The 11,479-nt window shown below is 37.6% G+C and overlaps 1 gene segment (V, D, J or C); it reads left to right on the top strand.

Moving 5' to 3' along the window:
• The first annotated feature begins 7,937 nt into the window (after positions 1-7,937).
• LOC122704639 lies at positions 7,938-8,598 on the top strand. The segment is given in 2 exon segments: positions 7,938-8,038; positions 8,255-8,598. Coding segments are annotated over 2 exon segments (378 nt in total).
• Positions 8,599-11,479: the final 2,881 nt, after the last annotated feature.

The raw sequence follows: 11,479 nt of genomic DNA on the forward strand, positions 1-11,479 counted from the left end.
GAAGGCTGTTTATTCATAACCCATGTTATTCTCATGTATGAAGGAAAATCATAGAAAGTCAAACCTTAAACCAGTCAATCCTAAAGGAAATCAGTCCTGAATATTCATTGAAAGGACTGATGCTGAAGCTGAAGCTCCAATACTTTGGCCACTTGCTGCAAAGAACTGACTCATTGGAAAAAATCTTGATGCTGGGAAAGAATGAGGGCAGGAGAAGGGGAAAACAGACAATGAGATGGTTGGATGGCATCACCAAATTGATGGACATGAGTTTGAGCAAGCTCTGGGAGATGGTGATGATCAGGTAGGACTGGTACGCTGCAGCCCATGGGATTCACAAAGAGTCAGACATGACTGAGCGACTGAACTGAACTGAAAGTGTCAAAGAAAGAGCAGTTAAGGATCTGTAATCCTTCACTTATTTTTGTTTCAACTTCTTACAGTGCCTCTAATTGTTAATTTTGTTCATATTCAATAGTATTTACTAATATCATTTATATCATTATCCTCTTTTATGTTTTGGAAGACTATTAGAAAAAAGCTAATTTCCAGTCAATAGTATGCAATTTCCTCTTTAGAAAATGAGTCACCATCTTTGTACATTTTTCAAGAATCCTCAGCTGCAGACGTTATTCTCCACACACCATTACTCGCAGAGTTCATATATTCAATCATTCAACAAATATGCATTTAATATGTGTTAGGTACTAGATAAGGAGCTCCCAATAAATAGTGAGTTCCTTCCCTTTTTGAATATGTATCCGGTGGGGAACCCATTTTTGTTATCATACTGTTCCAAAGTAAGTGTTATAAATACAAATAGATATCAGTCAAAGACAGCTTCCTGAATTATATGGAATCTCAGCTTGAAAACTAATAGATTAATAGAAGTTGATCAGGCTAAAGGACAAAACAGGGTTGGGGGTGGAAAGTGCTCCAATTTGAGGAAAAGCATACGTATGTGTGAAACAAGGCAGATCATGGCTAATTTAAGACCTAAAATGTAATTTTCAAGTGACAAAACACTGCATGGGTGACTCTTTATGTGGTGGGAGACTTAAAATAAAATATAATAGTTCTTGGAGTGAATAGTTTTAATATTACAATGTGATAAGGTGAAGGATATGGGGAACAAAATTCACTAAGCACATCTACATACTCAGGGTGTACAGACAGGTGGTAATTGCATTGAGAGCCATGAAAAAAATTCACGAAAGTAATTAATGATAAGGAGTATTAGTTCTCTAGAGACCCTATTCCTTTTAAATGCAGAGAACATTTTTAAATAAGCTGCACAAAATGTCATAAATATACATATGCAAAATACATTTATTTGACTGAAATAAAAATGACATTTGCCTTTAAAAGTGAGGAAATAGTGAAATAAGCCAGACAGAGAGACAAATACTGTGTGATTTCATTTACATGCAAACAACAGAGCAAATGAACAAATGTAACAAAACAGAAACAGTGTTATGGATGCAGAGAACAAATAGGCATTGCCAGAGGGATGGGAATGAGGAGGAGGAAGGGAGTAGATGAGGGAGATTAAGAGGTACAAACTTCCAGCAGCAATATAAATGAGTCACAGATATGAAATGAATAGTGGAGGGAATATAATCAATTATTATGTATAATATCTTTGGATGGTGACAAGACTTGTGATCTTTTTGAAATACTGAATCACTACGTTGTATAAAACGTATTGGCATTATATGATCTAGCTTGGCATTATAGATCAGTTATATACTTCACAAACAAACAGTCAAACTCATAGAAAAAGAGATCAGATTTATAGTTAGTAGGGGCAGGGGCTGGAGGGAAAGGTAATTGGATGAAGGCAGTCAAAAGGTACAAAGTTCCAGCTATAAATAAATAAGTACTAGGAATGTAATATACAACATAAATATAATTAACATTGCTGTTTGTTTTACATGAAAGTTAAGAGAGTAAATCCTATGAATTCTCATTATAAGGGAGAATGAGAGGGGAATAAATTAATATTTTTTAAAATTTCATTTCTAATTTTTAGTTATTTGCATATAAAATTTTAAAATTTATAAAAATTTTAATATTATATGACTAAACTGCTTTAATAATGTAATATATTTGTAGATTATTTTGCATTGTTTATATCACAATCATATTTGTGATATGATAGTCCTTGATTTCTAATTGTGAAAGCTTTTGTTAATTTAATTTGGTAGCTATACAAGATAATGGATGTTCACTAAAATTATTCTGGCAATGATTTCATGACATAAGTCAAATCAGTATATTGTACACCCTGATGCAGAGCAGTATGTAAATTCTTTCAATAAAACTAGAGGGAAAAAATGAAGGAAATGCATAAAAACATGCTATCTTAAGAGAAAAATCTACTTTTGGTTCTTATATATAGCTGATACTGGAATTATCTTCTAAGTGTAAACCACTCTAAAACTGGAAAAAGTATGAAACAACTGTTTCCAAGGAGCGTAGACAGTGAAAGTTTATAGTTCGTAGGAGAAAGAAAACCTGCAGAACGACCCCCACATTCACAAGGCATCTCCTAGGGGGATTTTCTAAACCTTCAGCACAAGGACCTGGAGCCCCAGAAGAGTGACAGCTTGCTCTTTGCAGGAAACAGAGATCAGAGTTAGGGCTGGTAACATCACTGGAATCTGAGGGAAAAGGTATTGGAGAGAAGTGAGCCTCGTATAAAGAATCTTAAAACCTGTAGAGGGGGTCTTCTGAGCCTACACACAAGTTGCACGTGCAGAGAGACATGGATACAGCTGGCAGGAAACAGCCTTTGAGGGTCTAAAGACTCCGAGGAGATTTCAGGGACCACACAGTGCTGGGAAGATGTAAGAAGCTCTGGACTTTCCAGAGTAAAGAACATTGGCAAATGCTTTGAACTTTGAATGGAGTCACCAGAACAAGGACTGCAGGCTAGGGGTAAGGGCTAAATTCTAATTTAAAAGAAAACAGGGGAAAAAAACAAAAACTCTGCTCTAAAAGAGATTAAAGTAAACCTCAACAGATTCTAAGGAATAATTTAACAAATCTAGCATTCTTTTAGAAGAAGACAAAATAATTCAGAGTTCTGTATATTATTAGCTGCATCATAGAACACACAATAGAACAGCTCTTCCGGGAATTATCCTCACCTGCGATCATCACTTGCCCAACTGGTTTAGGAGTGAGAGCACAGTAGTGTCTCCTTGCCTCTCACATTGGATTAAGCTGTGAAGACAACCAGATGTGAAGCGAGACTGAAGACAAATATGCTACCTTTTTGGCATCTTCTGGTACCTTTCAACATTATTGCCTCATTTTTTCTATAGACTTTACAGGATTGTATATTTTTTGTCATTTGAGAATATGGAACACATTAAATGATCTCATCCAAATTCTAAGAGAGATGATTTAGTTCAAAGGGTGATTTAATGCAGAGGGTAAATTTTATTGTGGGGGTCTGTGTTTTTAAGAGAGATGCCCAGAATTTATATCAGATTGAATTGCCTTGTGGCATTTATTTAACCAGAACAAATACTGCACTTCTGAAGACTATGTAGAATGCAACTACATTGAAGACAAAGATTTCAAACTGCCATTGTTATATATTTGTAACCATTGTATTAGATAGACCATCATGTTTTTTGTCCCCCAAGATACCATGTCTTCTTAGTATTTTAAATAAGGTGCCTGTCTAAATACACCAGTTGGCAAAGTGCCGCTCATTTGACCTAACATAATTCTCTATATTGGAGAAGGAAATGGCAACCCACTCCAGTATTCTTGCCTGGAAAATCCCATGGACAGAGGAACCTAGAAATTTACAGTCCATGGGATCGAAAAGAGTCAGACACACCTGAGTGACTTCACTTTCTTTCACTAATTCTCTATATTCTCAGTTATTTTCTACTTGAAAATATATATATATATATCTTCCCTGGTGGCTCAGAGGGTAAAAGCATCTGTTTACAATGCGGGAGACCAGGGTTCGATCCCTGGGTCAGGTAGATCTCCTGGAGAAGGAAATGGCAACCCACTTCAGTACTCTTGCCTGGAAAATCCCATGGACAGAAAAGCCTGGTAGGCTATAATCCACGGGGTTGCAAAGAGTCGGACACGACTGAGTGACTTCACTTTCTTTCTTTCTATGCATATATATGTATATATATATAAATACATGTATATATATGTATATATATAATGTGATCTCTGAAAATCTTTCTTTCTCTTACAAACTCTGATTTTAATATTTTTATAGGGAAGGGATTGCAAACTGATCTTTAAGAAACACAGAAATGCATTATTAGGAATTTTCTGCATGTGGTCAAAAGGGGGCAGTGCTTCCTTTCATAAACATAAATTTGGTTAAAAACAGGACTGTTCATATGTGAAGGCTCTGTGGAAGGAAATAAATGAAGTGGAGGAAGTGGCAGTCAGATTTATGTTTGCTTGGGAAGGAAAGAGGACGACCTGAGTCTTTGTAGGAGAAATGAGTAAACTCCTAGGAACATTGTTGTTGATTCTGTGGCTCCAGTCTGACTGTGAGTTGTGGGCAGGAAGTTTAAATATAGTAGAAAAACTCCAAGAATAATGCAAGGCTGGGAGATGAGATAATTGGGGACTCTTATTTCAATATATCTTCTGGCTCATAATGGTTTTCTGTGGAAATTTTAAGAATAAAATTTGAAATCTGTTACTCTCTTTCCAAACAGGGGTGAAGAGTCAACAGAAGAATGGTGACCAGCGGCAGATTAAGCAAAATCCTCCATCCCTGAGTGTGACAGAAGGAGGGATTTCTATTCTGAACTGTGACTATGATGACATTATGCTTAATTACTTCCATTGGTACAGAGTCTACCCAGCAAAAAGTCCCACATTCCTGATATCAATAAGTTCCGTTTTGGAGAAAAATGAGGATGGAAGGTTCACAGTCTTCCACAGCAGAAGTGCCAAACACCTCTCTCTGCACATCTCAGCCTCCCAGCCTGGAGACTCAGCCTTGTACCTCTGCGCAGCCGGCACACGGTGCTCCCCAGGCACCTGCAGCCTGTACACAAACGTGCTCTGGGGACTCAGACTCAGAGGCACACATGCTTGTTCCCCATTATACACGGCAGCGTGAGAAGCTGTGCCTTAAAGTGGGTGAGGCTGCTGAGCTTCAAAGAAGACCAATGGTTGGCAAGTTCCACAAATGAGTTAAGAACATTCCATGGGCTCCTGGGTGTCCAGGAATCTAACCATTGTTCTTTTTTACTTTCAGAGAGAGGCTGTGGGTCAGCTGAACTCCAGTCACCGACCGTGCTTTGTTCAGACTTGCTCTGGAATGAGGTACTTTGTTATGCTTGTATTCCACGGAAAAGTGTGTTCAGGATAGGGACCCAGATCCCACTGCAAGTTTCACCAGTGGATGCTGGTGTGCCTTTGAGTATCAGTAGCCATGTGCTTCAGTTTTGTATAAAATGGACAATTTAATACATGATTATTGTTTCTGGATAACTGTGTGTGTGTTACTCACTCAGTTGTGTCTGACTCTTTGCAACCCTGTGAACTGTAGCCCTCCAGGCTCCTCTGTCCATGGGATTCTCCAGGCAGGAATACTGGAGTGGATTCCATGCCCTCTTCCAGGGGATCTTCCCAACCCAGGGATCAAAACTGTGTTTCTTATATGTCTCCTGCATTGGCAGGTGGGTTCTTTGCCACTGTCACCACCTGCGAAGTCCTTAGGTAAATGAACCTTTCTATGTAAAGCATTTGGGAATGTGTATATTGTAAATCACATTTATTTACTCTCTTCTTCACTTATAAGTACTTCTGGGCAATGCCTCAGCAAATCATTTGCTGTGTACTCTTTCCCTGAATGACATTCAATATTTGACACATTGTCCACAAGTATATGTTGATGCCCTGTGAATCATAATAATAAATACAAGCATCTCATGAAGTTTGTCATCTGCAAAGACCTTAAATTGGTAGCCATTCTTACTCTCTGCTGAGATAGATATAGGGCATTGAGCATTTAGGATGCAGTTCAATGTCGAGCAGGAAGAACCAGGCCAAGGTCATTCTAGGATGACCATATGATCCATATGAATTTAGAGGATGTGGAAAACATCCCAAATGTTTAGTAAATCAGAGGTCTTCAGTAGGTTGTCTATTAATCAAAACCTCAAGTAGTTTACAAATTCAAACTTACTGATCTACATGGTGAAAGTTTACCTACATGAAAATCTCCTTTCCTACAATTGAGTAGTAATGAAATGAGTCTGTTAGCTAATAAAAGATACCTTGACATTTTCTATTCTAACTTCCACTGTCTATTTGTATGACCTTTTGCTACCATCCCATCAGTAGATTGGTAGTGAAACAATTTTAATACAAATTATTTTTTGATTTTTGAATATATAATAAATGCATGTGGTATAAAATTTTAAAATTATACAAAAGGGCATATACTGAATGTATCTATAGTGTATGAAAAAAGCAGAGAATGTGTTAGTCACTCAGTCATATCTGACTCTTTTTGACCCCATGGACCATTGCCTGGGTTCATGGGCTTTCCCAGGCAAGAACACTGGAGTGGGTTGCCACTTCCTTCTCCAAGAGATCTTCCCAACCCAGGGATTGAATCCTGCATTGCCAGCAGATTCTTTACCACCTGAACCACCAGGGAAGCCCATCTATTGTGTGTACAGGAAAGTAACATTACTTCTTACATGTATTCCCACTGTCCTCAGAACCCTAGTAAAAAAAAATATATGATTAAAATAAAAAATTTCCTTGAGTTATTTGTATTTTTATTCTTGAGTTATATGTGTTCTTTATGTATTCTGAATACTCAGGCCTTAATAGACATGATTTGCAAATAGTTTTCCCCACTCTGTGGGTTGTCTTTCTCACTTTCTTGATACTGTTGTTTGAAACAGAAGGTTTGCAATTCTGATGAAGCCTAATTTATCCACATTTTTAGTTACTTGTGCATTGCTGTAATATTTTAAAAACCATTGTTTAATTCAAGATCACAACAATTTACATCTATGATTTCTTCTAGGAGTTAGTTCAATAGTTTAAAATTGTAGGTAGAAGTCATTGATTCATTTCAGGTTAACTCTTCAATATTGTAGGCGATAGAGAGATGCAACTTCATTCTTTTACATATGAATAATGAGACATTTGATCTGGAGTCCCTAACCAAAAGAAAACTGAGTAGCTATGCTAATATCAGGTAAAGTGGACATTAAAATGGAAATTGTTACTAAGAAAACAGAACAGCACTTCAAAATGATTCAGTACACACTCTACCAGGAAGATAGAAACAATTCTATGTTTATGTGCATGCACATAATAGCATAGCTTCAAACTACATCCAACATAAATCAATAGAGTTAATCAGCAAAATTAAACTTGTAGAATTTATTGATTCTAAAATAATCAATAAGCAAATATACAACCCCTGTGGCAGGACATTAACACACACCTCTCAAGTAGAGAGAAAATATTCTCTACTTATCAAAGACAATTACCTATTTTTTACCTAGTTTACATATATAGAATACCTTAATCCAGAACAACATAATACAGATTATTTTCAAATGCATATGGAATATTTATCAAAGTTGACTCTACTCTGGATCTTCAAGCAAGGCTTAATTATTTCAAAAGATTTCAGTCATTCAGAATACAGTCTCTGATCACAATGGTATTAAGCAAGAATTCAATAACAAAAAGATAATTAAACTTCAATCCTGTAACTTGCTAGTTACAATAGCCATTTTTAAAAGGTATTCCTCCAGGAAACATCAAAGCAAAACCGTGTTTTGTGTTTCAGTCTCTGAATAAACTGAATGGAACGCCCTTATTATGCAAATCACTTCCTGTTTGCGGTAGAATCCTCTGAAAGCCACGCGGACTCCGCACTCAGCTGCTCAGAGAAGGGCGGGTCTGTGCCGCACTAAGAACAGGAGCAGTTCCCACCAGAGAAGCGCATCCGTCATGCTCCGCCCGGGCCTGCTGTGGGCGTTCATGGCCGCCTTTGGCTTCAGTACGTGTGGCCCTGAGCCTGGACCCTCAGCGTCCTCTTAGAGCTGAAGGGTGGCCCTGTGCAAGCTGTGACCGGCAGGGGGGTCAGAGGGAAAAGAGGCGGGGAAATGAACAACTAGGTGACCCTTGTCCTGTCCCTGTGTCGTAACTTAACTGAGCCCTCATGATCCCTGAGTCATTTCAGAGGACCAACCCTGTCTTCTCCTTTTTTCCACAGGATCCAGCATGGCTGACACAGTAACTCAAGCTCAGACTACAGTAACAGCGCGGGAAGGAGAAGCTGCGACCATAGACTGCACATATCAAACCTCTTGGTCTAGGTATACTTTGTACTGGTACAGAGAGTTTCCCGGTGGAAGAATGGAATACCTTATTTATCAGGATAGTTATAAAGCAAATGCAAGGAGGGATCGCTACTCTGTAAACTTTCAAAAGGGAAAAAAATTGATCAGCCTCACCATCTCTTCCTTGTACCTGGCTGACTCCGCGAAGTATTTCTGTGCTCTCTGGGAATACCACAGTGATAGAAATGATAGTAGCGGATAATCAAAAACCTTAGAGCTGCATTAAGGCAGCCACCTGTTCAGAGGGTTAGGAAAATCCCATGAACCACAGACAGGAAGAAGGCAGGCACTGTGGTAGCACAGTTGAGACCTTCTAATGTAAACTTTTCTTCTATAAAATATGTTCCCTTATTTGAACTCAGTGTATGAAACTGCACTATTTCTTGAGATGCCCACATACTATGTTTGTTCCTTGGGTTAAAATAAATCACAAAATTCTAAACAACCAGATTGAATGCACCCACTTTTTCTGGGGAAATCAGTAGTTTCTAAGTCTTGAATTGTTGGATATTCAGATCTGAAGCTGTAGTAAAAACCATCCGTGGGCTTTCCTGGTGGCTCCATGGTAAAGAGTCCACCTGCCAATGCAGGTGACAGGTTCACTCCCTGGCTCCGGAGGACCCCACGTGGAGCAGGATAGCTAATCCCGTTCAGCACAACTACTGAGCATCGCCCTAGAGCCAGTGCTTCACACCAAGAGAAACCCCTGCAGTGAGAAGTCTAGGCATCGCGACCAGAGAGTTGACCCTTCGCACAACTAGAGAAGCCTGCACAAGACAATGAAGATCCAGCACAGCCAAAAAATTGAAAAGTATTCTAAAAAAAAATCACTTTCTCATCTAATACCATCCTGACTTTAACACTTGTCACAAATATATTAATGAATCTGATTATCTTGTATAGTATATATGTGTATTTTATTTAAAAAATTAAACACATAAATATAAGACTTTTTTGGAATCAAATAAATAAGTTACCAATCTTTTGAAAGACCTGGATGGTCAAAATCAGTTTTGCCTAAAACAAACTATGGTTATTATGGATTCACAATACAGTTAAACCGTGAACAAATCACGTGGATTTGAACCTTGGGGGTCCACTTATACACAGCTTTTTTTCAAAAATAAATACAACAGTACTACATGATCCTCGACTGACTGAACTGTGGGCACAAAACCTCAGATAATGGAGGAATCATGTGTAAGGAGGACCTACAGCAAGTTACACACAGTTTGTCGACTCTGTGAAGGGTTATCCCCCAACCCTGGATTCCTGTGATGTTTGAAAGTCGACTGCATTTATTCAGCTCTTAACAAACCCAGGTAGAGAAGACTGAGAAGCCTATTTACCAGTAAGGAAGTGACGGTCCTTAAGATGCGGCCAAAGGAGATACTGGAGAAGAATATCCTTGATCACTAAGTTGGAGAATGTGAAAAGCAACGAGCAAGCTAGCTCCTCACATGAAACACAGAGTCTCATCAAAATAGGGCAAGAAATGCCCCAAGCAATTCCTCCTGGGACCATAGACTTGCTTCAGATCAGCGCTGTGTCTCTTCTCTTCCCAAGAGAACTTGGAATGATATAATCCAATGTCTTCTCCGTAATGGTATACTTAGTATGTGGAGCTTACTTGTCTTTCTTCGCTTGTTTGTTTTCTGCTTATTTGTTTTTTCATAGATCTTCACACCAAGAGGCATCTGACGAAAACTACAGGGTCTCAATGAGAGACCCTGCTTTTGCTCAAAAGGGGTGACTGAACAGGGGTTCTAAGCTATCTTCCTTGGAGAAGAAATACCTGAGTTCTTGGTTACAAGTGGAGAGCTCAACTATGGAGCACATGATGCCTATTCATCAGTACTCTATCCAGTTCTCTCTCCTCCAGCCAGGCAAAAGAATTGCCTCCTGAAGACTCACAGGGCCATAGGACTTCCTTCAGCCAAAGAAATGTGAATAGAAATGACATGTGTCACTTCATGATACTTGCATTTAACTGTCTAGTTTAAATTTCAACCTTTACTTTCACAGACTCTGATGATTATTGAATTGTGTGTTGACACAATATTTACAGAGATTCAAATGTGAAAACATTAGTCATCACATGTAGTATAGCTGACCTAGAGAATCACTTTGATTCAAAATGAATTATCACTGTTTCATTGAGCCATGGGTATTTGGAATTGCTTATTATAACAGCGTAACCTATCTTAACTTGTGTACCAAACTTACCTAAATACAGAAAAAAAGGAGTAGGCACTGTAAAAGGACACCACAGTCTTGACACTAAAACTTGAATGAATAAATTTTTTACAAGGTTTAAGATAGAGTCTTTCAATGAACAGAAATTCAAAACTTTTAAATTAAATATTAACAAAAGGAATTAACATTTTATATAAAAGCACCCACAACCAAGTTGGGCTCTATGTATGCTTATTCAACACTTTAAATCAATCAAAGTAATAATTCACATTAATGAAAACATCAATACACAATCAATAAAAAATACACAAAAGTATTAAATGTGTAATCAGTGTTCTCTCATTATAAAGAAAGAAATTCCCAGCAACTTATGAATAAAAGAAAACCTTCTTCACTTTGGTAAAGGGTATATGCTATAAACATCAAGCAAATACCCAACTTAATGGTGAAATGTTAAATCCTTTCAAGGAAGCCAAATAGAACTATTTCTGTTAAACAGTGTACTGGATCCTAGCTAGTGTAGAAAGGAAAGAAAAAGAAACAAAAGTTTCAATAATTAGAAATCAAGGACTATCATATCACAAATATGATTGTGATATAAACAATACAAAATAATATACAAATTACTAAAGCAGTTTAGTAATACAATATTTAAAATTATATTTTATATGCAACTAACTAAAATTAGAAATGAAATTTTTTATATTATCAAAAACACATAAGAATCAATGTACTAAAAATAAGAATCAATATACTTAGGATTCAATTTGTAAAATATAGTTACAATACCACAGCATATAAAACTATAAAAAATAATTTATAGTTGCATACAAATGAGTCTCTGGTGGCTCAGTTGGTATAGAATCTGCCTGCAATGCAGGAGACCTAGGTTTGATCCCTGG

The sequence above is a fragment of the Cervus elaphus genome, chromosome 12 (assembly GCF_910594005.1).
Source record: "Cervus elaphus chromosome 12, mCerEla1.1, whole genome shotgun sequence".
In the NCBI taxonomy this organism is placed as follows: Eukaryota; Metazoa; Chordata; class Mammalia; order Artiodactyla; family Cervidae; genus Cervus; species Cervus elaphus.